We start from the raw sequence: 27,017 nt of genomic DNA, 5'->3' as shown, positions 1-27,017 counted from the left end.
GGCACACATGTGTTTACATGTATATTGTAGATGTTTATTATATGATTCGGGTTTTCCAGGCCTGTGCACATAGTAATACAGTTCCCCTTTGTATTTATTCTTCCCTTTAGAACCACACACATACATACTCCTAGCACACCGCACAGCACACACATCTATTCCTACAAGTGCCACAATACCCATTACCGGAGTCAATAACAAAACCTGTTACCAGCCCATCACCAGTTTTGGTCGCCTACTTCTTTTCAGTACGTGTTGATACATTTTAGATTGTACTTATGAACTGTCTAAAGATTTAAAATAAAATAAATAAAATAAATTAAATATTTACTGTAAAGGGCACTCTCTACAAATCACCCTGACATCTAGCTCTACGAATTTTTTCGAGATCAATGGAAGGACAAATAAAGATTACAAAGCGATCGGGCCTTCCAGTTTTCGAATTTGAACTTTAAAATTACAGGCGATATAAATATATAAGCAATTATTACCGCATCGTTTTTTTTCCCAATCTCCTCGATGCATCGCTTCATTAAGGATGCATTCTGCGTATGGAGAGGTGGACATCAGTAAGATATTGCTTCCTTTGATAATGAAGTGCAAAAATGTGCACATAACCTTTATTATACCGTTTCTTATTGATTGCGTGCACCGGTCTGAACAGTTTTGCCATAGAGCAGAGTTAATCGGCAATTGTGTCTGAAGGCAGGCTCATACCACTGTCATCTCGGTAACCATTCATTCTGTTCTAATCCACACCTCACACTACATGAACGAGGCAATTTCACAATACTGATAGCAAATATTTGATGCAAAATTGCTGCATGCTTCGTTCCGATCATTGAGGAGTAGATAATAATAATAAGCTGCTACCTTGCAAATGATATCATGACAACATATAAACTACAGATAAAACATTTCAAAAGAGCATCTAGATTGTGCTACATCGGGTGGTACCAGTGGGTGAATTTTGGGGTCCAGTCCCATTGACTATAGTCTGGAGTGAAGTGTCATGTTGCGAATGAGCAGCGAAATTAGCAAAATTATCTACCTAAAAAAAGCATCAACAGCAATGTACAAATAAGCAGCATAATGGGTGACACACGCACTGAGACCAAACCCAGGAGCATGTAGAGCATGAAAATGAGCAGTGAATGTACAATTGAGCACAAAGACTAAAGGTAAGCGTAAAATGAGTAGTTACATATTAAAAGATTCAGCATGAATGTTTTTCCTGTAGTCAAACTCCATGCTTGCCACCAGTGTAACCAAAGCTTTGGACGGAGATATAACAAACAGCAGCATTCACAAAGTGTACATGCTGAAGAGGAATCTAAAATGAATGAAGTTGACGATGATCTTGAAATTGAAACTATTCAATCTGAAAATGTTGACGTGGATAATTCTGAAACACACTTAAAAGAGGTAGGTTTGTAGATTAGGAAACCGTGGAACTGAATCTACGCAACACATCTTGTTTGGTACTGTATTACATGAATACTTTGGACATGCTCCAAATCAATCTCTAGCTATAAATAGCATATTCTGCGCGTGCGCAAGTCTTGCCCATTTCACTCACTTCATGACGCCACCACGCGACGTCCTACCTCTTTACTTCACTGCCCCATTCCGCTGCCCTCCCCCTGCAACATTTTGAACCCGCCCGCTCCACACACTCCACAAAATACTTCGAATCACAAGATCCACAACTTAATCCTCAACGGGGCCTTAGTTACTCCTCACTTACTACTGGTGTATTACAACTCTCAACCGAATTAGGTCGTCCTTACATGGTTTACATTTTAAACTTTGTAGGGTCTCAAAAAGTGCAGTAAGATATTCGTTATCACTGATCAAATGCCATTTTGTTTGTAAAAGGGCCCGTTTGAGAGCTGGTGGTTTATTTTATTTGTGGGTAGAAAGTTAGAAAGAAAACAATTAATTGGATGTTCTGATCGGTTTTGATACGTTGAGAGGTATTTTTATTTGCCTCTGATTAATTCAACCTTCACCTCAAAATCAGTTGAGTGTGTGGTTATAATTATATACAGTCAGGTCTAGCTACTCCTCCCTTAGTCAAACTGCCAGTTGCTGATAGGGGAGCGGCTGAATCTTGAGCAATATACTGAAACGTGCATTTGTTAGTTGTTTTAGCGGCGACATGAGTATCAACTTAGTTGCCCATTTCTTAGAAACGTTGGCCTTTGTAGATGACGAGGTCAAAAAGGGTGTCGTGGTGGTTCGAGATCTCCGATATGAACTATAGTGTATACATTATTACAGCAATTATTTATTTTGTAACCAACAGTCCTTGTATTTTATGCTGTCCTTTATGTCATTACAGTAAAGGTATTATCCAATTAGTTTAACTTAGCCTGTAATTGAAAACCCTTTAACCGAATTTTTAAAAATTACGGCAGCTTCCCGTCAAAATTAATTTCCATACGAGGAGTGTTTTGCACATGGATGGCCGTGTGTGAAACGCGTTCATATCTCGCCCACGCTTCTTTGCTTGAATAGTTGTGTGGTTATTACAGGAAGAACCATCCACTGTGAGTACGGTGTAGCCCCGTATCATATCGATTTCTGACGACTGTGTCGTGTCGAAGGTGATTGTTCAAAATTACGAAGCAGTAACATCTTATCCACACCACCTTGTGCCCTTATCGCGTGCTTATAAGCACCTAACTTTAATTAATTTTCAATATCTGCATTCATTAGAAACAGGAAATTGCGTGAATTTGTCAAAGGCTTACTATTGACCTCATTTTTAACGGTTTCATCCTTGAGAACACGGCGAACAAGTGATTGCACGCATTGCCGCACCGTATGGATTCGGTAAAGGTTATCGTTTAATTTAGAAACACCGTTTCGTAAGATCACAGCCCAGTAATAGCCAGAAGAGACCTTTGGTATTGACTACCATTTACACGCTATCGCAAAAGGTCCCTCCCAGTGAGTCACTAAAAACCAATCCGAAAAGCCTTTGATCCTCGCCAAAAGCTTGCTCTCTTATCTGACGTTAGCCCTTAGAATGGTTTGGTACAGCAGGCAGCTGGAGCGAACGTGTGGTTCCTGCACTCGTTGATATACAACTAACCTTACGGATTATTGATCATTGCATCTGGGAGAATGGACAAAACAATAACTTGTATTCTGATGGTGTCAGCAATGATAGGTGAGCTTGAGTTTACAAATCTTACTGAATCCTGTTACGTGAGATCGTGAATTTTTTTAAAGAATCTGCAGGCTTTAGGCAAGTCGCAAAGCATCAAACAGAGCATTTTCAACCTGACTCCATTTTCCTAATTAGAGCGTTGAAGATTTGTGTTTGCCTTTCTTCGGCTTCCTGGCAATTATTTTGTATGACCACTAATGTTTGTGTAGTGTATACCATATTTAAATGTAACTGGTGTTCTTAATAGGAATAACAATTCGCTTTAAAACTTGCAAACATATGGAAACAATTTAAGTTTTTTTAAAGTTTCCCTCATGTATTCAGTCACTTTTGAAAACGACACGCAGTTCAAGAAGATCAGCTCGAACGGTGTTTCAAACATTTGTTTGAATGAACGGTCGTTGAAATGTCACAATTAAACTGCGTGGTATTTGTCGAATGGCTTTACTGAAGAAAATTATAAAAGTTAAACTTTGAAGGAATTAGATGAAAACAAAAGTGATAATTGTTGAAATCAATGAATCACATTTTTTTTATCCTAAGTTCTCTTGAGTGGTGTGGAAAGCGGCTGTGTTAAGGCCAGGGTGTGTTACTTCGGTCCCCCACCGGAACCTGATCCTGAAAATCCGGACCAGTGGATGAAACAAGTCATGCAAGAGATACGGGACCGATGCCCAGGATTGAGGGAACCCACACCAACTGGTAAGTCATCTTAAGATCTCCAATACCATCGGTTCGAACATAGGAACATGCATGTGCTTACACAAGGTGAATGCCTTATGCAATATTGATACATTCTTTGTCAATTTTAGGGATTATTAACGAATCAATATTAAATCCAAATCTACCTGATGTCATTTTTTTCAACCCCCAAAAAATGTTTCCGAGTTATTTTTTGAGTCAAAATGTTGAAACACGATATTGCACAAACTTTATCTTTAAGGATTGGGAAACATAGGGTAGACCCCCCTTTTTGTGACCGGTGGACATTGGTTGTGTATTCCGTAACTTGAAAATTACATGATTGATTTGAATGATTCTGTTTCTAGGGCCAAATACAAATTAAAAAAAAGGTTTAGTGTAACTGCCCGCTTCCTTTTTGGAAGCCCCCCTCTTTTATTTTTTTCTTTAATCCCAAAAATGATTAATTTTAAACCGTGACATGATGTTGGCTTCTTTGTCTGTTGCATGCGGCCCATATCAAGCTGGTATGTCATTTCGGGACTCCAAGTGGTGGTCATTAAAAAAACAAATGGTGGCCATCGTAAAAAAAAGCCTAGTCGGGCAGCCATTTTTTTTATCCTTGAATCTTCCTAGTCTTCCCGAGTGTTTTTGAAATCTTGAAAGTTTCCAAGCTTCCTTGGTATTTCAGTCTTCCCAAAACTTTAATTTGATATTACAGTTTTAAAATGTTCACATTTTGAAATGCTAAAATGATGATTTCTTGTCAATTTGATAACTTTGATTTACCTGCTCTATTTTTGTTTTATATTGTCTAAGTACTTAGGAGTCCTATTGCACTTATTTATCTTCCTCATCCGCTCGGGAATCCTGGAACTTCCTGAATATTCCTTACATCTTGAAATCTTGAATTATATATAGCGTGAAATCCTGAAATCTTGTCAATTGTATCTTTAATATCTACCTGAATCATATTCATTTTCCTTGAGTCTTTCAAAGTCCTTTTGAAATCTTGATATTTCTCGAGTCCATTTGAAATCTTGACTTCTCCAAGGCTTCTTGGGTCCAATTGAAATCTTGGAACTCCTAAGTTTTCCGGATTATATATTGGAATCTTCAAATCTGCAAGTCTTGAATTTTTGTGAAATCATGAAATATACCTAACATTTCTCGACTCTCCCTCCCTCTCAGTCCTCTTGAAAATTCACGAGTTTTCCTCAGGTCCAGGAAATTTTGTGAGTCTTCCCGAGTTCAATTGAAATTGTGAACTATTCCAGAGTATTTAAGTCTGCTGGAAATCTTGAAACTTGCTGAGTATTACTACTAATAATTTACAACTTCCATGTATCTTGAAATCTAAACGACTTGAAATATGCTTGTCTTAAATCTGCTTATCTTAAAATCTGCTTATCTTGAAATCTTGAGTTCTTATCAATTTTATATTCTGGAATCTTCGGGAACTATCTTTAGGTTTCCTGAAGTAATCTTAGCTTTATTGTAATCTTGCAATTTTCTGGGGTCTTTTTAAATCCCCTTCAATCTTCAAATATTCTGGGTCTTCTTGGATCTTAAATTTATAAGTCCTCATAAAATATTGAAGAAATCCTGTGTAGTCCTGTTGATTTCTTGAAATTTTGAAATCTTTCAAATTTGATATCTTATATGTATTAACTTGAATTTCCTGAATATCTTAGAATATACCCGATTTTTCTTGAAGTCTTGAAACTTTCAGATTATTCTTCGCTCCTCTGAAATTCACAAATCTACTGTGTCTTCCCAAGTCCTCTTGAAATCTTGAGCTCCTTCAAGTCTGCCTCAGTCCTCTTGAAATCGTGAAATCTCCTAAGTATTTCTGATAATTTCTTGATATCTTGAAAGCTGAAAATTTTGAAGCTTGACATTTTAATGTCCTGATATCTACCTGAATCATCATGGGTTTCCCTAACTATGAGTCCTCATGAAATGTCTTGATTCTTGTTGGGTTCTCTTGACATTTGAGCTTTCTAGAGTCTGCTTTATTCCTCTTGATTTTTTTTTTTTTCAAATCTACTGGGTCTTCCTGAGTGCTCGTGAAAACTTTAGCATTCCTAATTTGACATTAACTTGGTCTGTTTGAGACCTCTTGAAATCGTAGAACATCTCGTAAAGTTCTGATGATTTCTTCAAATCTTATAAATTTCATATCTTATGGGTATCCACGTGCATTTCCTGATCAGCTCAGAATATACCTTAGTCCTCTGGGTCCTAAATTCCGTGATTCTTTTATATTCAGCTCAGATTTTGAAATCTAAATGATCTGCCTGATTCTCATTAAAATCGTGAGCTCTCACAAGTCTGCTTTGTTCTTCTTGCAATTGAAACCCTCTTGAAATCTTGAAAGTTGCAAACATTTAAAGCTTGAATTTTTGATATTCTAATATCTACTAGAAAAATCTTGTTTTTTTTTTACTCTCAGTCTTCTTGAAATCTTGAAAAATCTTGAAATTTTTTGAGTCCCCCCCCCCCAGTCCTCCTAAAATTTCTTGAGTCTTGCTGAGTCGTCTTGAAATCTTGAAAGCTGCACAATATATAATCTTGAAATAGGGTCCTGATATCCACTTGAATCATCTTGGGTTTTCCTAAAAATGAGTTCCTCTTGAAATTGACTGAGTCCACTTGATATCTTGAGCTTTCCCGAGTCTACTTTGGTCCTCTTGAAATCTTGAAACCTCGCGAGTATTCCTGTCGATTTCTTGATATCTTGAAAGCTGAACATGTTGAAAGCTTGAAATTCTAATTTCCCAATATCCACCTAAATCATCCTGGGTTTCCCTAACTAGGAGTCCTCTTGAATTGCCTTGAGTCTTGCTGAGTCCTCTTGAAGTCTTGAGCTCTCCCGAGTCTTTTGGTCATCTTATTAAGTAATCCTGTAGTGAGTCTGTTAAAATCAAATATGTGATACAATTGTGCACTTTGTGACTAAAGCAAGAAACTTCGCATGTTGGTTCTTCATGCCATGAAGAAAACAATTCAGATGTGGAGACATTTTATATTTGACCTCTGGTGACCTTTGACAGGTCAATGACCTTTACATACACTATTTATAATAATTACTCTTGAAAACACCAGTGTCCAATTACCTCAGTCTATCTTATAGGTCTTCGGGCACTGGAAATAATGATCAGATTAAAAAAAAAATCCGCTAACATTTCAGAGGTCATTGACCTATATATACAGTATTTATTGTTATTTATAATATTAAAACTTTGAATCCCAACTCTAAATGTTAGGTGTTCATGCTATGAAAGCATTTTCATATGGGGGACACTTCATATCTGACCTCTGGTGACCTTCAAGAGGTCAATGAACTTCTTATGCCCTATTTATAGATATTTAAAATATTCACTATTTAAAACCCAGCTGTTTTACCACCCAGGTCAAAACGTTAGCTCTTCGTGACATCACAGAATTTTCAGTTGTGTGAACATTCATATTTGACCCCTGGCGACCTTAACCCTAAAGGGGCCGGGGGGGGGGGCGGAATCCGCCCGCCCCCCCCCTCAACATTTTTCCGTGATAGCCTCTTAAAAATTTTTTTTTCGCAACCCGAGCTGTTATGACTTTTTAGCCTCGAGCTTTGCGCATCTTTTGATATCAAAAACATAAAAATCGGACCACGGGTCCATCCATCTAGATACCATATAGAGTGAAATAAGTACACAAGAGTGACTATTGATAGACATTTGTATATATTACATTGTAAAGAAAATGCAACAGTTTTCTATCTCAGTGGCAACATGTTAGGGAAATGGAGATCAGATGTCACCCCAATTTTGGGGTGATATGAATTCATTCCATGATTGTATAATAAAAGGTGCAATTCCTATTTCATTTGCAATATTTAGGCTTGGGTCACAAAACAATTGTGTTGACGAATAAATATGAAAAATAGCGACAAATAATGTATATAAAGTTCATTGACATATTAAAGGGTACCAAAGTCAGATACGATGTCCCCATGTCTGAAAATTCTTTTTATGTCACAAAGAGCCAACTTTTAGACCTAGGTCATGAAATAGTTGAGTTTTGAATAATAAATCTCATAAATATTCATAAATAGGGCATACAAAGTTTATTGACATCTTGAAGGTCACCAGAAGTCAGATATGAAATGCCCTACATATGGAAAAAAAAACAGCATGAACATCGAACATTAAGACTCGTTCTTGAAAAAGTTGGGGTTTAAAGAGTAGATCATGATGACAATAACTTTGTATACAAAGGTCATTGACCTCTGGAAGGTCACTAAAGGTCAAGTAATTGTTTTTACTTTTACATCTGATCTTTATTTTCATGGCCTCAAGCCTATGACATAGACTTGAGTCATAGGAAAGTGGAGTTTTCAAGAACAATTGTCATAAATAGTGTATGTAAAGGTCATTGACCTCGCAAAGGTCACCAGAGGTCAAATATGAAATGTCTCTACATCTTACAGTTTTCTTTATGGCATGAAGAACCAACGTGCAAAGTTTCATGCTTTAGTCACAAAGTGCACAATCGCAGTACTCAACAGCCTTACTACTGATGATTTCTTATAAGCTGAAAGTCTTGAAAGCTTGACCTTTTAATGTCCTGATATCTACCTGAACCATCTTGGGTTTCCCTGACTATGAGTAATCTTGTAATCTAGCAATATCTTGATTATTTCATGAAATTTTCAAAGCTGCATAAAATGAAAGCTTGAAATTTTCATTTTCTGATATGTACCTCAATCATCTTGTCGCTGAGACCTTTCTTAACATCTTAAAACGTCCCGAGTGTTTTTGATGATTTTTGATATCTTGAAAGCTGCAGATCTTAAAAGCTTGACATTTTAATTTTCTGATATCTACCTGAAACATCTTGGTTTTTTCCCAACTCTCAGTCTTCTTGAAATCTTGAAAGAAAATTTTGATATTTCTTGAGTTTATTGCTGATGATTTCTTGAACTTTTGAAAACTCAAAAGTTTCAAAGCTTGACATGTTAATTTTCTGATATCTACCTGAATCATCTTGGGTTTCCCTGACTTTGAGTCCTCTTGAAATCTTGAAATATCTTGAGTTTTTCTGATTGCTTTTCCAATCTTGTTTCGCTTCAATACAATGAGCGGATAGTGTCCAATGCTGCTATGAAATCAAGAAGTGAAACATGATGCTGTAAATTTAATCTCATCTCCATTAGCATTCAGGCAAGAACTCGTAGTCTAAAGGTCAATTTTGATTTGATAACAATTAGGTCAAGGTCATGTCATCTTTAAGTTGTATGGGAAACTTCATTATATTGAAAACATGTCTTTATCATGCTTGGTTCAGCTTTACCATGACATAAACAAACTACCCAAAATTCCCCTTTCTGACGAGTATTGGTGATGTTTTGTGGTCCCTTGTTCATATAAGGTATTGCAATGAAATAAATTATGATATGATTTGTACAATTGTAAAGTCCGCAAAATACATCACCCGCGTATTGTTGTGCGACAGGAGACGGTAGTGGGCATTTTCGTTGTGATTGACACTTTGCATCGTGTGGCATAACTCATCCCTGCAGTATTTCAAAGACATGTAGTTATGGCCCGTTTATCAATAAAATGAAACTAAGTTTTCCGTATAACTGCGTTTTCAAATAAAAATTGACCTTAAAATATACGATTTTCGATGAATTTGAGTTCTTGCCTAATGCAAGAGTTTTTTTGGCGGGGTGGATGCTGCGTGCTGTGCGTATTGCATAAGTGTCTTGATTATGTATCTATCGAGCCAAAGTACCAGTGTAAGATATCAAAACTGTCATTGGTAAATACGCATTTTATTATTTGTAGATTTTTGAAAGGTATATTCCAAAGTGTTTATATGTTTAATGGTGCATTTTACTTTACAAGCTTGTTTTTGGTTGATTTATGTTTTACATATATATCACAATATCTTCGTAGAAGGTTAATCAATACCTGAACGAAATGCAGCACTGTTCAAATACCGTAAACAAACAGGTGCAAACGAAACTATCATTGTTTAAACCCTGTAGGATATTTCTATTTATTCCGGGCGGAGTTGTTGGTTCCTTCCTTCCATTGTCTATGTTGTGACAAAAAAACTATACACAGTTAATACTTTGCCCCGGCCAATGAATAGGAAAAGCCGTGATTGCAGACACAAGATGTGTTGTATTGATTTCGACAAGAAATATTTTTTTCTTCTTGTTCGTTCAAGGTACTTGAACTGCGGGCCTCCTATTCATAACCGTAAAAGTGACTTTATAGTGTCACGTGACAGGGAATCGGGCAATCACCTATAAGATGACAAACGTGCATGGACGCAAATATAACGTCATTAGGGGCAATTAATTTAACCTTCGGACTATCGGACCTTCGGACTAATCAACCTTCGGACTATTGACTCAAATGTTCAGAATAACAAACCTTATTTCATTTTCGGACTAATATCACCCATCATATGTAAAATGTGTGAATTTGGAGTATCGGAGCTTTAAAATAAAGAATCCTCGGGCTAACGAAACTTCGGTTTATCGGGCGGACCCTGTTTATTTTTGTTTATGATCCATTCCGAAAACATCGGTTTGTGAAAATATTAATAATTCACAATTTCCTCTTTCAAACATAGCCAAATGAAGTAGTGAGAGCCCTTTAACAAGGCCTAATATATTGACGGGAGAACTCTTCGCCAAACCCCAACCCCTCTAAGTTACACAACCAAATGTGGGTAATAACATCCTTGTAGTGAGTCAAGCCAGCCTCACGACGCCGACGTAGTTGGTTTCTTTGACAATACAACCAAAGATATTTTTGGACAGAGCTATTCATAAAAAAATAAACTGTTTTAAGTTTGATTAAGATCGGGCAAGGTCTGCTCAAGGTCTGCCCTTCCAGCACTAGTGCTAAGAAAATGCATCTAAGCTCAATTAGAGGCCCATCCAAAAAAGAGAAAGCAACCCTAAATGTTCAATGTTAACATCTTCTTTTTTTTCTATTGGGGACATGCCAAGGATCCAAAAAATATCAGTGGCGGTTGGTTCTGGAGGGGATTGCACTGGGATTCCCTCCCCCTGCCTAGCACACGGACTATTCTTGATGTTCATGCAAACGAGTTTATCGATTAGAGCACTGCATCATAGGCTATGCAACAGTGACATCCCGATGACTGTTTTGTTTGGTTTGTAAACGGTGTGATCTTGTTTTCTAATACATCTGAGGGCGGTGGACGATGGGTTTCCGGTGACAAAGGTTTTCCTGGCTACAGTGGCGTAGCCAGAAATTTTTCGGGGGGGGGGCGCCGCTGGGGGGCTGGAACATTTCATGGGGGGGGGCGTCATGTGGATCAATGATTTGTTTTTAGAAACTCCAAATCTCAGTGGGGGGGGGGGACTGGGGCCGACAAGGTGTCATGGGGAGGGAGGGGTTGTCACCCCCAGCCCCCCCCCCCCCCCCCCCTTGATTCAATGGTTACGGTGTTCATCAACTCATGTGCTGTGGTACATGGGCTCCAATCCTGGCGGGGAACGTTGCGCTTTGGCCAGACACTTAACTACAATTTCCTCTCCTCACTCAGGTGTAGCTAAAGCTGGAGCGTTATACAAAAACCTACTGTAGCGGTACGCAATTAAGGAGGTCCACTCAAATGATTAGATTTCAGGACGCCAAAGGACGAATCAATACTAACAGACAAAATCAAAAACACTCGGAGTCAAATTATGCTTGGTCTTATGAACTTGTTACAGATGACTTTGCAAAAACAATTACAATAGTTCTGGATCTGAATCTCAATCTAACTCACAAAACAAGAATCATAGAACTTAGATTCAACTTCCAGCTCCCTAAACAGTAATAACGTTGCCAATGCTTAATTATAATAACGAAGTTTTCTCTTTCTAAAGTTGCCCCGTTTCCTAAGATTCCCAGGTTCCTTGAAGTTCTAATATTTTAATCAGGTTCCCCGAGGTTCCCCGAACGCCTGGCAAGTGTACGGCTGTGTTGTGAACTAGGCCTCCATATTGCACCTGACATTAAACAGTCGCATTGCAATAAATCAACATGTGACACACGGTGATTAAAACTTTGAGATAACGTAGACTAATTCACCCCAAAATCACTCCTTTCGTCAACATGAAATAAACTAACACCTAGCCCAGAGGTAGCAGAGTAATTGCATTGTGACATTAGAATGTAAAGAAACTACAAATTTCGCTCATTTGAAACTAAAATGTTGTTTTTTAAGCACAAATCTTTGCACACGATTACTCACTTTTCGGTGTGCAGGAAAAAAAGGCTGATATTCCCGCGTTCATGGCACTGAATGCAAGTACACATTTTTCTGGGATGTGTGCCAATTGTACGGTGCCTAGTAAAAGACGTCTCACTACACAACACTACATTATTTTATTATAGTAAAACACGACTGCGTGTGTGAACGTTTTGTTTAATATTGACCTTGTGTCTATTTTTGTAATTTTTCCTCTCTTCAGCAAAGGTCTTGTGTCGACAGCCCCTTGGAATGGAAGATGGTACAATTAATAATGATCGTGTCAGTGCGTCCAGCAGTGGAACTTGTTGCCCGGCCAGTGGGGCGCGACTCAACGCTGAATCTAGATGGATACCCGAAATGTAGGTACTAAATTGAAATATGACACGAACAATGCTCTCGTATATCACAGGAACTGTGACGTTAAAAAAGTGGAACGAAATATTCAGGGGTACAGATGTAAATGTTGCACTTGCTAGGTATTGGGTGCTCCACTCCAAAAGCAGTTTGTTTAATTATTTACTGGTTTCCCATCGCTTTTCACTCTGTGTTTACAGCCCTGAGGGGTCCTGGATCAAGGTGGACCTCGTGCAGAGCACTGTGGTGTCCGGTGTTGTCACACAAGGCTACTATGTTGGGTTTGTGACTCATTTCATGGTGGCTTATCAGAACCAGCCACCATCTGCATATGAATACCTGACTGATGGAAACGGAAACAAAAAGGTAAAGGAAAGCGTCCGCAGAGGGCAGCTATATTTAACAGTATTCTGCTTCTCAAACGTCCCGGAGCAATATATGGTATCCACTTATTCGAGCCATTGGTTTCTATCAATTCGACATGAACGTATTTTGTTTCGCATATCGACATGCCAGTAGATGTTATATATTTAACACTGTCCTAGGAACAGTCGTGTTCAGCACTGTAGCAGCACTCACACATGTCAAAATATAAGTGTATTTCCCACATTTGTTCGAACAAGACTATTATACGGGGACAGAGAATATTTCGTTTGTTGATTGATGGTCAGCACTTCCCATTCAGACATTTTGGTTCCAGGTCTGATTTTTAACAAGGAGACACACTCTGTTTTTGTTTTTTTTTGTCGGAAAGAAGTTGTTGCTGAACTGTGCAGTTTCGATGCTCAAAAACGATATACTGTACTCCGCCGAAATAATCGGCCTCAGTCCGATCTAGCCTAAAGAAAACTTCAAGAACCCGTTTAAATCGTTGTGTTTTGGGGGGGGGGGGGGGTTTGGGCGTTTTCATTTCATATACGGTCTTCGGCCAAATTTTTACCTTGCAGTATATGTTCACTCCATCTATTGCATTTGATTGTCGTTTCAGGTGTTCACCGGAAGCACTGTTCCCGGCACTCCAGTCACCAACCTGTTCAATGAAAGTGTGTTGGCGACGGAAGTGCGCATTGAGCCTACTGCATGGGATTCAAACGTTGCTCTACGATTGGAGTTGCTGGGATGTCCTCTTGATTAAATCGGTAATAGCAATTAATAGCAATTACTGCGATCTGAACAGAGCAGTCAGTTGTAGGTTTTTGAAACGTTTTGATTCCAAAGCATCAATTCTTATATTCAAACTAGTCCCAGAATAATTTCAGACGCTTTCCGTAAAATCAATTTAGTCATTTATTACTACTTTCAAAGTTTGGTCAACCCTTTTAAGGACTACGTAATGATATTTTCGTTAAATCAAGATTTGAATTCGTTTGCCAAATGTCTGCATTCACATATCGAATTCGTCTTATAACAAAAAATGCAGAACCTATGTTAAGTAATATAGTCCGGCGTGTGCTAAAGCATATTCCTTGTAACCAACAAAGAGTGGCGTTTGTTTTTGTATATATTGGGACGATGTTGTTGTAGATAGTTAAAACACTTGCAAGTTTTATTCTCTCTATCTAGTGCCCGTTAAAAAAATGTGACGATATCATCATTTGCTCCATTCATTTTGTAATTAAAAACTATTTTGCTTTAACATGCACAATAATGTCCGAAATGTGTTTTTCTAACTTCAATTAATCCTTTTTAAGAGAGAAATAACCGGCTTTTTCATTGAATGCAGTTTCGAATAACTCTCTGAAATTGATGATATCAAGCTGACCAAAAAAAAATCTTTTCAAAGCGTGGTTTCCACCTCCAACCTCTGGATTGCCAGTGCTGTACTGACTGAACTGATAGGCCCTATGTTGGGGGTTTTCGAATTTGTCAGTGTTTTTTTTTTCAAGGACCGCTAGTCAAAAGACATAAACCATTGTATTCCATGAAGCCAATAATCACCCCAGAGTCACAATGCTAGCAACATTAGCAAAGCTTCAAAGCTGACACTTTCACAAATGTTCAAATAAAGTACCGAGGGAAACTGATCTATGAAACTAGTCAGTTCCTGTTTGTTGCTTATTAAAATAGCAAAATATCTCATACCTGACAGAATGGAAGTGAATTTTATAGTAAAATTACATTTTTGTGATTATTATTTTAGAGATAAAATGTGTGCGTATTTGTAGCCTTACTTTTTCAAAGCTGTGCTTTCGAGCTAAATATAAAATAATTGTTTATTAAAAAAATTTAATTGTTTTTTTGGTAAAACGGATAAGTTCAGTGGAACTGATAACGTAGTGGAATTAGTTTGTCCTTATATGTTGAAATAAAACATGATCACAGTCAGGAAGAATTAACCTAAACCGCAACAAAGGAACAACTTGTGATTACAATGTGACCTGTCATAGCATAATGAGGAATAACCCCCACCTTTGACTTTCACGTTATGCGCATCATGTGAAGGCAAAAGTCGTAGGCTTTCCAATGAAACCAAATGTATTTCTGCAGCTTAATTAATTCCAAAGGTATGATGCAGTAACTTCAACACTGTCCTGCCAAATTTCGCTACCCTCATTTCGAGAAAAATGGCTTTGAAAAACAAAGACACGCATGGAGCCGCCTACGTTCTTATTTTTACCCACCTAAAAAATGCATAGTGTAAATCTTCGATGCCTTAGCTACTCAAATATATAAAACACTCAATATCGATTTTGTGATGATTTTTGTAGCATATCCGACTTCAGGCGTCGATTACTCGAAACAAGATTTTGGGGGACATTCCTCATTTTGCCTTAGTAGGTCACTTATGTAAAACTCAATGGTATGCACTTTCACACGTGACGAAATAATTTGTTAATGGTGAGGAAATATTTGGTAAAAAAATGATATCTAATGTTTAATTGTTATGTACCATTGACATATATCACTATGTATACTTGACCAAAAGCCTCAGTTAGTCAAGAACAAATATGATTGGAAATCATGACCGACTGAAACCGTATTTCTATCGAAACAATTTGAGTGGTTCACTTTTCCGTGAACAAATTCCGCCCTTCCTTATCTTGCCTCGGTAACAGCATTGACACTATCTTTTTGAATTTCAGTAGGTGCGGTGTGCTTTTTTGCTATAAAATGTGTAAACATAACTAATCTTTACTGTGGTTGATATTTGACATCATTATATTAGCCCCAAAATAATTTTGCTTCCGAAAAAAAATGCCGTTTCAAAAAACTAAGGTCGGTAAATCGGACATTTTTTTGCAATTTTGTTGATGGTCATTCAAGAGTCAAGGTGTTAGCCTTCTCCCTTTAAAACTACATGCCTTTTTTAGCTTGAATTGTTTCCATTCAAATTTACAAAGCTATTGATACATGCCCCCTTATTGATACAGACTTGCCTTGATTAATGGAAAATGTATTTAGCTGATAAAACACAAGCTCGAAACATAATGGGGAATTTAAGTTCTACACATCACTACGCACAATGTAAGTCACGAAGTGAAAGTGGCAAACACGGTCCGTGTCACGCAGTATCGGCGTGCGTAGACTGCCAAGTGCATCATCTATCAACCACGAGTACGCAATTGTTAAGAAGTATGTAAGTTTAGACAAAAGCAACCAAGATAAATGCGTTATTTTACACATGTATTCTTCTTGCAGGTTATAAAAGTTCGGATTGGGCCGTAAAAAATGAATCGGGTAAATCGGACCGGGTATTGAGTGGAAGCAGAATTATTTTGGGAGCTGCTTTATTTGTAATTAAGCAGATGTTATGTAGAGTATTTGTAACCCATGAAATTAATTATGGCATGGCGTTTCGACAGAAATACCAGCGATTCATCTTGTTACAGCATATGGTAGCAAACAGTGTGAGGGATCTGCTTGGCTGTGTGTGTCGTAACCACGGGGTGGTTGTTGGGAGTTATTTACCCCTTCACTCCATTTTGCAACGAGTGCCTTTTTTACAAGGACTTGGCATTTGTGCTGCCATGAAAAGTGCCATCTATTGGCCGAGAGTGGCCATGATCGTCCACATTTAAACAACACCCTTATCGAAAAATTATGTCCGTCAAATGTTTATTAACATCATTTAAATAAAAGGCGTGAACGTAAATTTGATATGTGACCTTGTTTGGTCTATTTGTCAAAACTGCCAAAACGTAGCAGGTTCATGTAGTACGTGAGTAATAAAGTAACTCCACCATTAAAAAGAAAAGTCCCTTCTTAGCGTTTACACCCCACTCTGAATGTTAATGTTCCACAGTCGTACATTCAGTCTTTACCATTACTGTGCGGATGATCGCCTGTAACCCTCCAGTAGCATACGCAGTAGGGCTGAAGAAGACAATAAGTCCGATATTTATGAGACGTAAATTCAGTCTCATAATTCCGACGCCTCGTAAGACCGACAATGGACAAACGCTGTTTCGGACTTATGAGGCTTCGGAGCTAAGGGGCTTTGGACCTATGAGGCGGAATGTATTCCTCACAAGTCCGACGCCTCATAAGTCCGACGCCTCATAAGTCAGACGCCTCATAAGTCAGACGCCTCATAAGTCAGACGCCTCATAAGTCAGACGCCTCATAGGTCCGTAATGTCGAACTTATGAGGCGTCGGACCTATGAGGAATTGGAATTATGAGCGGTCCCCAATTCGCCTCCCCCATTCGCTTTCAATCTAGTTGTATTTCATAACTTCATTATGGACACAAAAACAGTACGTAAATCAAACGTAGATAAACAAAACAAACAAGATTGACAAAGACAAATAACAAAGATAAATGGAAAGCAAAGAAGTTATGAGGAAGTTGTAAGAAGTCCAGGGACTTATAAAACACTCCCTTTTACCCACTCCCCCGGGAGAGAATCCTAAGTGTTGCTGTTACCACCAACCACGAAAGCCCAACCTAAGATGTTCCATTAACTTAATAAAAACAAGAATGTATGTATATCAAACAATGTGAAATGTAAACACTGTGAGAGTAGTAAAGTAGTAATAAACAAAATAAACAAAATCAATTTCCTTGCAAATAGTTTCTTTTCATTGATTTGAAAACAGTTAAAGACTTCCCTTCCGAAATGAAAGATTGCAACCCGTTCCAGAGTTTGCAGCCTTAATAGCGAATGCTGTGTTGGAGAGCTGTGGTTTTACATTTAACTGGAGTGTATTTATGTTTCGAGGACCTATAATAATGTGTGGTTGTTAATTGAAAAGAAATTGTTTAAAATAACAGGAAGGTTGCCTTTGTGGTATTTATACCTAAATACCGCAATTTGCATGTGGTTGATGTTGGATACTTCGAGCACATTATACTTCCTAAAGCAATCCTGCACTGAGTCACTATATTTCAACCCTGTTGTATATCTTAGTGCACGTTTTTGAATACGAAGTATCTTGTTTAGTTTTGTGATCACGTTTTTCTGTCTTGGACAAAACAAAATAAAATTGGTATTTTTTAATGTTCAGAGAAAGTCTATTTGAAGCAAACCAGGCTGACAAATTACTAAGAACTTTGTTTGTTGTTGAGACGGTCGTCTCAAGATCAGAATTTGTAATAAATACACTTGTATCATCTGCTAAAAGTGAAATATTTAAGTCATTCACTTCCAGATTATTCAAATAATTAATATCAATAAAGAATAAAAGCGGTCCAAGGATTGAGCCTAGTGGAACACCGGTTTTGATTGTCCAAAAGGGGGAATCCGTATCACAGAAGCGAACATATTGTTGTCTATTACTAAGATAACTTTTGAATAGGCTCAGTGGAGTACCACGTATACCATACAAATTAAGTTTGTTAAGGAGAATTGAATGATCCAAAGTGTCAAACGCCTTAGACAAGTCTAGGAAAACTCCTGCAATAAATCTACCTTTATCAAATGCATCAGAGGTGTCTTGAGCGAGATTGACAATAGGCATAAATGTGGAAGGTTTGGCCCGGAAACCAAATTGATGTTGACAAAGTAAGTCATGCTTACTGACAAAGGCAATGTAGTTATTATAAACTCACTACACTAAACATGAACGGAAGTGTTATGTCTCCCGTAAGTAAGAAAACTCCAATTAGAGAAACGGTGACACAGGAGTTCCTTCTGTCAGACGAAAAACGGTTTTGTCTACCAACCACACCAAGAAAACAAAACCCAGATTCACAGCTCACATTAGACTGGCCTGATATCTGTATATACAAAGTGTAACACTACCCGCCCCAGGCGTCTGGCCAAACCATTCCCGGGAAATTGAACAAAAGAAATCCTCTAAAGCAGTATATTTATAACACCTATAATTCGTCACCGTTTTCACGAAGAGCCACATATTTCAACAATAACCATTGTTTCGATTTTGATTTTTTTTTCTTCAATATTTTGATTTAAAACAATGTACTTAACCATTTTGACATGTTTCTGTAAGCAAAACATCATTAATTTCCAAGTTACATTAATGTTGCAAGGGGCCAAAATCTCGATAAATGAATTTTGCGTTTGCACAAAGAGCCACATACATTTTGGCCCTTTGAACGCGTACAAAACCCATTGCACGGAAATACGTAAAAGTAGGTCAAATGAGATTTCCGTTTTCACGAAGAGCCACATATCTTTGTTACATTTTCATCTGCGCGCGCGTGCTCATGGAAATACACATTGAACACAAAGGGCCAATTTGTCGGAAACCTGAATTTGCGTTTTCACGAAAAGCCACATATCTTTACTAATTAATTTTCACTAATTAACTGCTGAATTAAGTCTTATTACTGGGTTCATGTAAAAATTCAGCTCACATATAATAGTGTGATGGTTTCCTTGCTGCAAAAAGTTGTTGCAAAGTGGTATTTTTCGCAGTTTTAAAATATGAGACACTTCTTTTGCGATTATCTCGAAAACGCCTTTTCTTCAAAATCGACATATGTGGCTCTTCGTGAAAAGGGTGACGAATTATGTCAGGAGCACGTGCTCCTTTTAGCCAGACATAGGACAATACTAGCTCAGCGCATTCGCCTACGATACCGCTGGTATAGCTACGCCACTTTTATATGATCTTTTTTTTTCAAAAAAAAAATCAGTGAGCTGTTTGTGAGTGCATTTGGTTTGTTAATTCCAATAATATTTGTCAATGAATGTTTCATGAAAACACTAAATGTTTGGAGTGAACTGGAACGCTAGTAAGGAAAGAAGCCATATTTGTTTGATTTTTAATAACATCACATTAACATTGCCTTGAGCTTCGAGACAATACTTCCCCTATTTACCAAACAATATACATTTATATGGTCTAAAATTCAATTTCACAAAATTCAACCAGCATAGATATTCATACAATACAAGCTAATTTCTAAAGCATCGAATCCTGGATTACTACACATCGTATGTAAGACTACTGGACTACCAAAAAAAAAAAAAAAATAATAATTTCAAAGGACCCAAATTGTTCTTACTGCTAACATACTTAATGCATCAAACGTTTGTCTTTCTTAGAATTTTCAATTTTACAAACAAATCATGATAAATAAGTTAACAATGTTATGAACATTAGCCAATTTTAAACCCCTTCACCCAAATATTAAATGATCGATTAAAAAAAAATACTTTTGTACGTCGCTTTCGATGGTCTTAAATATCCTTTCCAAGTGACTTTAACTCTTGTATTGTTCCAATTCCGTGATAAGCGACTTGAATTTCATTTAGGAATGTCATTATTATAGCAGTATAATTTACGAATGTAACATTATAATAATAGTTCTTCTTTCCCAAAATGTAATGCACAAAGTCAAAAATGGAAAAGTTCGTTTAATCAAATTATTGTCGAATATTTTTTTCCCTCAAAATGCAATCGTTTTGTGCGTCGTTCTATTTAGGTGAATGGTTGATTTTGTTGAGAACACTACCACAAGATGTTAAAATGGATTGTATCAGAACATATCTATGACAACTCCCGAATGTACATTAAACGTGAACGTAAATAAACTCACTCTTAACATTTAGACACAATCAGGTAACACTTTATGATATTAATGGCGCAGGACAACCATTGGCGACGCAAAGGGAGGGGGGGGGGGGTAGTTGTGGAGGGCAAGGGGGCGCCGCCTCCCGCCTCCTCCCCCCCCCCCAACTCCCCCCCCCCCCAAAAAAAAAAGCGAAGTCACATGGCTGTAAATAAAATGGGTTGGGGGGGGAAATGTCTCTGCCCCCCCCTCTAAAAATGATAAGTCGATATGTTCCAACAATAAACGCGTTGAAATTAAAAGAACAAATGATACATTGCAGAAGCTGATACGCCAAGAAGTGCAAGGAGTAGCGCAATACATCATTAATAGTTGTACCTGCAACACGACAAAAACCCTTTGTGCTTGGCAGCAACAAATTGTCGCCGCCGCCACACAAAACAATTGTTGCTTGGAGCATTACCCAAGGTTTAGGCGTCCTTGAAGTTAAACAGTAGAAAGGCTAGTACCACATACTGGTGGATTTATAACCAATACAAAAGCATAGAGTTGAAAGGTACAACAGATTAGAGTGAATAGTTGAAGTTAGATTAAATAGGTTATATGGATCAAGGTGAAGTAAAATATAATAAAGCAATTTAAGACAATAATTTCTTGATTTCAACTACTTAGTATGTTAAAAAAGCATAACATGCACAGGTTGCTAACAATTTCACATTCGGAACTGGTATTTTCAGTCAATCAACCATCGAGGTGATGGCAGAAAGAAATCTGTGAACCGACAAAGTGTACAATAATATTTACTAAATTTAATGATGTGACTGTAATTATAAATATAATAAAGCTAAGTCTAAAACGTAAAAATTTAATGTACGTATAAAGTGGAATTGTATATTCAATACTTTAAAACTTTTCAACTAATAAAAACGACTCCGTAACCGCAAAAGCCATGTTTGAACTTTTATTTTTAAATATAAGACACTTTGAGCTAGCTTTTTAGTTTTCCACTTGTGTTAGGTGATTGCCTTGAGCACGAGCCAAAAGTTAGTTTTCACTGAAGCAGAATTTATGTCATATGATATACTGTCAATTTAAATGTCAATGTCCAACAACTTGGAGAGCACCTCTTTACTCAGAAATATATCCACACATCCCAGGGTTGTTTTAATGTTTCCATCCCACATGTCCACATCGAGTGCAAAATCAAACTGAATGCCAAAATTAGCTTGTTCACACTCTGAACAACCCAAAATATTCCTTACTTTTAATTCTTTTAATACGCCCAACTTGCCCTTCCCACAATAATTTTATCACCAAAAAAGAAAACTGAAATACTAATTTTATGAAAACTAATGACAAACTTCTTATACTTCACCTCAATATTTGAAAAGATCGACCTTCAATTGGTTACTCCTTCGTTTTGGGAGTTGTCAAAATAAATATATATCTTCCCAATGACTTAAAAGGAAAAATACAACATTTGCAAACATCGAACATTAAAACTAACAAATTATGTTGAAATACCTTGCTAGACTGTTAGTGAATGACATTCTTAAGCATCCTGTACTGGTTCCCTGACCTTACACTTCCTTGCTGCCTATAAATTGCTCCGTTTCATCTTAAATGGAGCCAGGGAATCAGACTACAGGGACATGATGTTTTTTTTCTTTGTTTGTATAGCATCTAGAAATTGTCAACTAGTCAGTGTAGCAAAATTTGCTATATATTTCCAAGCCCTTAATCCATCCATTTTTTTTTAAATTACAGCAAAAGCAAATGACATATATTTCCTTGAACACTTGTATCATTCAATTAGTATGGTAAGATACTCAAATTGCGTCCAGGAGGGTTCGGATTCATTTTTTATTTTTTTTATTTTATTCCGAATTTACATAATTAGATTTCAGATTTGGTGCAGTATGTGTTAAAGCAAGGACGAAATAAAAAGCAACTTTCGCGAATTGACCTGGACCAAAGAAGAAATGCATGGTGTATTTACGGAACAGGAATTTAAGCCAAATTTGAGCGAAATTTAAGTGTCTATTATTATGGAATTTTAATGATGTTATTATGTAAATTGGGGAGAACACTTACAGAATAAACACATAAGCCTTTAAAAGCGATGTTCAGCAGGAACATTTCTCTTATCTTCCAACACAAATACCAAAGCAGATTTTGTGGCGTGTGCACGGTTCTGCTTTGGGGGGATACTATTGAAATTATCACTTAACTAGTCTATAAACCCTAACTAAATATAACGTGTCCCATTGTTTTGGATAGTTTAGGTCCCCCTCTGATCAGGCCTAGGCCGAATTCTGATTTGAGATATAACACAAATCGCAACAAGAAGGAGCAGGGTGTGCTACGTAAGGAGCCTACAGAGGTTAAGCTGTTAGCGGGAAGGGCTTTCTTATGAGGAACCGCTCCTGTATTGCATACACATTGGTGATGGGGTGCACTCAAAAGTCCGACGCCTCTTAGGTCCGTTGTTTCATAAGTCCGAAACAGCATTTGTCCATTGTCGGACATAGGAAGCGTCTGACTTATGAGACGGAATTTATGCCTCATAAGTCCGACGTACGCCCCAGAAGTCCAACTTTTTGGACTTACGTGGCGTCGGACCTATGTGGCGTCGTACTTATGATACGGCCCCTCGATGACAGCAACGAGAGAATAAGTTTTTCTTTGTTAGGCTAAACAAAAAATATTCGGTCTCTGGTCAGACCGAAATTCCGGAATTGACGCGGGGACGCGGCTTTTTTTTTCTTCAAGCTTGGATTGTACAGACAAGGTGGGGTACTATTTTTCTTTGTTGGTGTCCTCATGTCAGTGATGCAGTGCCTTGATGCTGGGCCTTGGCCTTAAGGCTGCCTTAAGGCTGGATTTTAGGGCCTTGGTCTTGGCCTCGAGGCTTGAGGGCAAAAGCCTTGGCATTGGCCTTGATGGTTCAGGGCCTTGCTATTTTGAGTCAAGACTTTTCAAGGGCCATAGATTTTTTATTTTTTTTCAGATAAATATGTACGAAATTTTGCTGTTACCATTTTAATCGTATCACCATGGAGGAGGGAAGCACCCTATAGATTTGTGTGTTGGGCACACTTCCATTTTTGTAGCATCACATTTTGTTACCATTGTAGTAGATTTGCTGCAAAAATATTTCGTAAACTTGTGGGGCTAATGAGATGATCACTTTAATTGCATATAACTATGGAATAGATCTGGTTGGTTGTATATGTCTCCCTAATAAGTGCTAAAGATTTGCATGTATCTGTTTTAGATAATGCTGATATTTCTGACCATGTTGGGCCAGCAAATTAAAAATTCCCCAAATCAGTTTCTTGGATCCCCCTTTTGTTACACTTGGGAGAACTGTGTGTCAATAAAGAAGTATATCATTATTTTGTTTAGTTAAACCATATTGAAGACCTGAACTTATACTTTAATAGATACAGTGCAGTCATAAAACGGTGTAGGCCTATGCGAGCATGTTGATTGCAATTAAAGAAATGTTAACGTTCTTCGAAGCGAGCAATTCGTGATGATAAGGGCGGATCCAGGGGGGCCAAAAGGGGCCTTGCCCCCCCCCCCCCCAAAAAAAAAAAAAAAAAAAAAAAAAAACCAACGAAACCATTTTTTTTTAATTTGACGTCATAATAAAGGCAGGCAATGAGTACACCACCATCTTTTCCTCAAAAAAACATTGGTTAAAGTGGTCAGAAATTGCCTCAAATCGCACCACAGAGCATCTAGAATCCAAAAATTGTTCGGGGCCCCGAAGCCCAAGCCGTAATTGTTTGACCCACTTTTTTGGGGGGGACCAAATTTCTTTGCCCCCCCCCAAAAAAAAAAAAATTGTTTTCTGGATCCGCCCTTGCGTGATGATGTGTCACTCATGTGACTATAATTAGTTCTATATCAGTGGTCATTTCATAAAACAGGGCCTTGGCCTTGGCCTTGGCCTTGAGGGTTAAGCCTTGGCCTTGGCCTCGAGGTTTGAGGGTCAAAGCCTTGGTCTTGCCTTGGCCTTGAGGGTCAAAACCTTGGCCTTGGCCTTGGCCTTGAGGGTCAAAGCCTTTGCTCCAACACTGCCTCATGTACATTGGTGTCCTCCATAATTTGCCTTGGTGCTCTCGACCATTTGCCTTGGTGCAATTTCCCATTCCTGGTGCTCGTTGATAAACAAAAAAATGAGGAGCTGCGGCAATAGAGGGCGATGTTGGAATCGACGCGCGCGCTGACCAGAGACCGACTTATTATTTTGTTTGGCCTTACCCTCGGAATGTTTTGTCTCCGTGCGTACTCTATTGGGGAGTGTTACAGTATAAGAACAAAAGGGAACATTATGCCCTGTCCTCAGACAGAATGGTAAAAGCACACTTCCATGTACAATGCGTACTTACCATTGTGTAGGCCTACCGTACAACAAGGTCGACCCGGAACACAGCGCCACAAAGTGAACTGAACTGACAGGATTTCAGCAAGAACAGGCATAACTACGCTTCCTCATGTCTTCATAATCAGTGGAAGGATCACTAAAAGTGATTTGAATTACATAATTGTTGTCATGTATACATTCCGTCTAACGTTCAAGTTACAGTATTAAAAAAAATGATTGTTTTCCAGAGCAAATATATCCATAGCTTGAGTGAAGATCGGGTATGGTTGTCCGGCTTGAAACACTGTCTATATGTAGTACGCTGTCGTGCAGGGGAATGCCGTCAATATTCTGGTTTCAATAATGGACCTACATCGGCGCCTGTGTGTTAACCGTTGCCAGCTCCGTCTCATCTGCGTTCTTCTTCTTACAGAACCTTGACCGGAAGTCAACCAGACGCCACCAGTAAATGAACGGGTTAGCGAGAGAGCTCAGAAGCACAAATGCAACGCTCCACTTATGAAAGACCAAGACACTGTAGTCCTGACCCCACAGATCTTTTCCACTGAAAAATATCATGATGTTGATGCTGCAGAATGGGATCTGACACACGCAAGATGTCACCAGGATGACGGTGAAAGTGATCATCAATCGTCGAGTGCGACGCAGCCGGTCAGCCGTCAGATCATTGCCCGTAGTTGAAGCCTGCGACTCCCTGTACTTCTTGATAGTCAGGAATACCACGCAGTAAAGAATTCCAGTCAGAATTATCACGGTGAGGGATAACAGTGGTCGAACGATCCAGAATGCGTACTCTTGAATATACGTCAAGACAAGGAAGGTAGAGAGAGACAGGACCCAAATGAACAAGCAGTATACCACCATGCGACAGCGCGTCACAATCACGTCATAACGAGATGGGATAACGATTGCAAGGAAATTATTCAATGCAACCGATAAGATACTCAACTCAGCTGCGAAGGCAGCGCCTCGCACCAGGGCAACTGGGGCTTTACCTGGGCGAACCTGCTGCACGATTGCTAAGGTAGGGGAAGCAATATCCGCGAGAACGAGGTTGAGAATGAACCAATAATACTTGCGGTGAAGTGACTTGGTTGTTGCAAAGACGGCCACCGCCATCAAATTACAAGCAATCGCTAAGCCACCGATGACCTCTACTGCAATCGTGGCCACGTCCAATGCTCCCAGCTCCATTGTAGTATACAGACCTGGATGATAAAGATTGATGACACGTTTTCTTAAAACAAATTCAAAAACAAAAGACAGATAACGAGTAAAGAGTGGAATATTGAGCTGCAGGCAATACTGTTAATAATGACCCTTTTAAGTGTATAATAACGTTTGTTGTGATACATTTATTACAGTACGAAGGCCTCTTCATACAATTGTTCTATTTAAAAGTGAAAGGGTTACGTCTTAGAACACACTTTCGGATCTTTTCAAAATACCTTCACATTATAGTTGTTTATAAAACCCAATAAAGTATGTAAGTCATATCTTTGTGCAGGACTTACTTGTTTCACAACTGTCGAAGTATGTCGTGCTGGGCGAGCGGTTCGATTGTTCTGTACTCTACCAGCACAATGTCAAGTTCATTTATACAAAAATCAATGAATGTGCAAATCAGTATCGAATCTTAATAAATATGTTAATGACTTCTGCAATAACCGATTTGATGTATTTTACGTCAGTTTACATAATATGGCGACCCTATTTAAAAGCAGGCTGAGTCTCATGAAAAATGTATGTTAACCAATAAAACAGCACAACGTGAGACACGGCTACCGATGCTAACGTTAAAGCAGTACATATTCTACAGTATTCTACTGTACTGACTGTAAATGTGTTCAAATTTTTCCTCAGTCTTAATTGTTTATTAAGAACAAAACTAATTTGACGGGACGATTTAGTTTGTTCACAATTACTCCGGGCGGTCGATCAACAAGTTTTTTTCCATGGAAACAGTTTACTTTAAATCTGTTACTTTAAATTTAACTATGCTCACTGCAGATGCAAATCTCAAATATTAATATTTAATGAACAAGCGTTCCAAAATTACGACTGTAAACATATTGTCGATTTGATATTCAAAGATTAAATATAAATTGTGTATGCGAACGTACCAGAGTCCCGACTTTTTTTTACGTCCATTGTGTTGAAATAGGTCCAAGTGAGAGCATTTTCACACTTTTCAAGTCTCACTTTTTGTTTAACCCAA

General features: G+C 38.1%; 2 protein-coding genes across 2 annotated transcripts; one reads left to right on the top strand and one right to left on the bottom strand.

Annotated features, from left to right (window-relative positions):
• The first annotated feature begins 538 nt into the window (after positions 1–538).
• On the top strand, positions 539–13,619 carry LOC119730603 (lactadherin-like). Its single transcript, XM_038203594.1, has 5 exons — positions 539–569; positions 3,722–3,880; positions 12,351–12,489; positions 12,685–12,850; positions 13,473–13,619. Exons 1-5 carry the CDS (start codon positions 539–541, stop codon positions 13,617–13,619), a joined length of 642 nt encoding a protein of 213 aa, XP_038059522.1.
• An 11,528-nt stretch (positions 13,620–25,147) lies between these two features.
• Positions 25,148–26,324, bottom strand: LOC119722637 (adenosine receptor A2b-like). The gene has a single exon (XM_038192899.1). The coding sequence runs from the start codon at positions 25,991–25,993 to the stop codon at positions 25,148–25,150; it is 846 nt and encodes a 281-aa protein (XP_038048827.1). The 5' UTR covers positions 25,994–26,324.
• Positions 26,325–27,017: the final 693 nt, after the last annotated feature.

Source organism: Patiria miniata, unplaced genomic scaffold, assembly GCF_015706575.1.
Source record: "Patiria miniata isolate m_02_andy unplaced genomic scaffold, ASM1570657v1 HiC_scaffold_1, whole genome shotgun sequence".
NCBI lineage: Eukaryota > Metazoa > Echinodermata > Asteroidea > Valvatida > Asterinidae > Patiria > Patiria miniata.
This window is presented reverse-complemented; position numbering and strand designations above follow the sequence as displayed.

Excerpts from the sequence above, each read along its gene's own strand:
- LOC119730603 (XM_038203594.1), top strand. The coding sequence starts at position 539 with ATGCATTCTGCGTATGGAGAGGTGGACATCA. Across the intron at positions 3,881-12,350 it reads GAGGGAACCCACACCAACTG|CAAAGGTCTTGTGTCGACAG; the intron begins GTAAGTCATCTT and ends TCCTCTCTTCAG. Across the intron at positions 12,490-12,684 it reads TCTAGATGGATACCCGAAAT|CCCTGAGGGGTCCTGGATCA; the intron begins GTAGGTACTAAA and ends CTGTGTTTACAG.
- LOC119722637 (XM_038192899.1), bottom strand. The coding sequence starts at position 25,993 with ATGGAGCTGGGAGCATTGGACGTGGCCACGATTGCAGTAGAGGTCATC.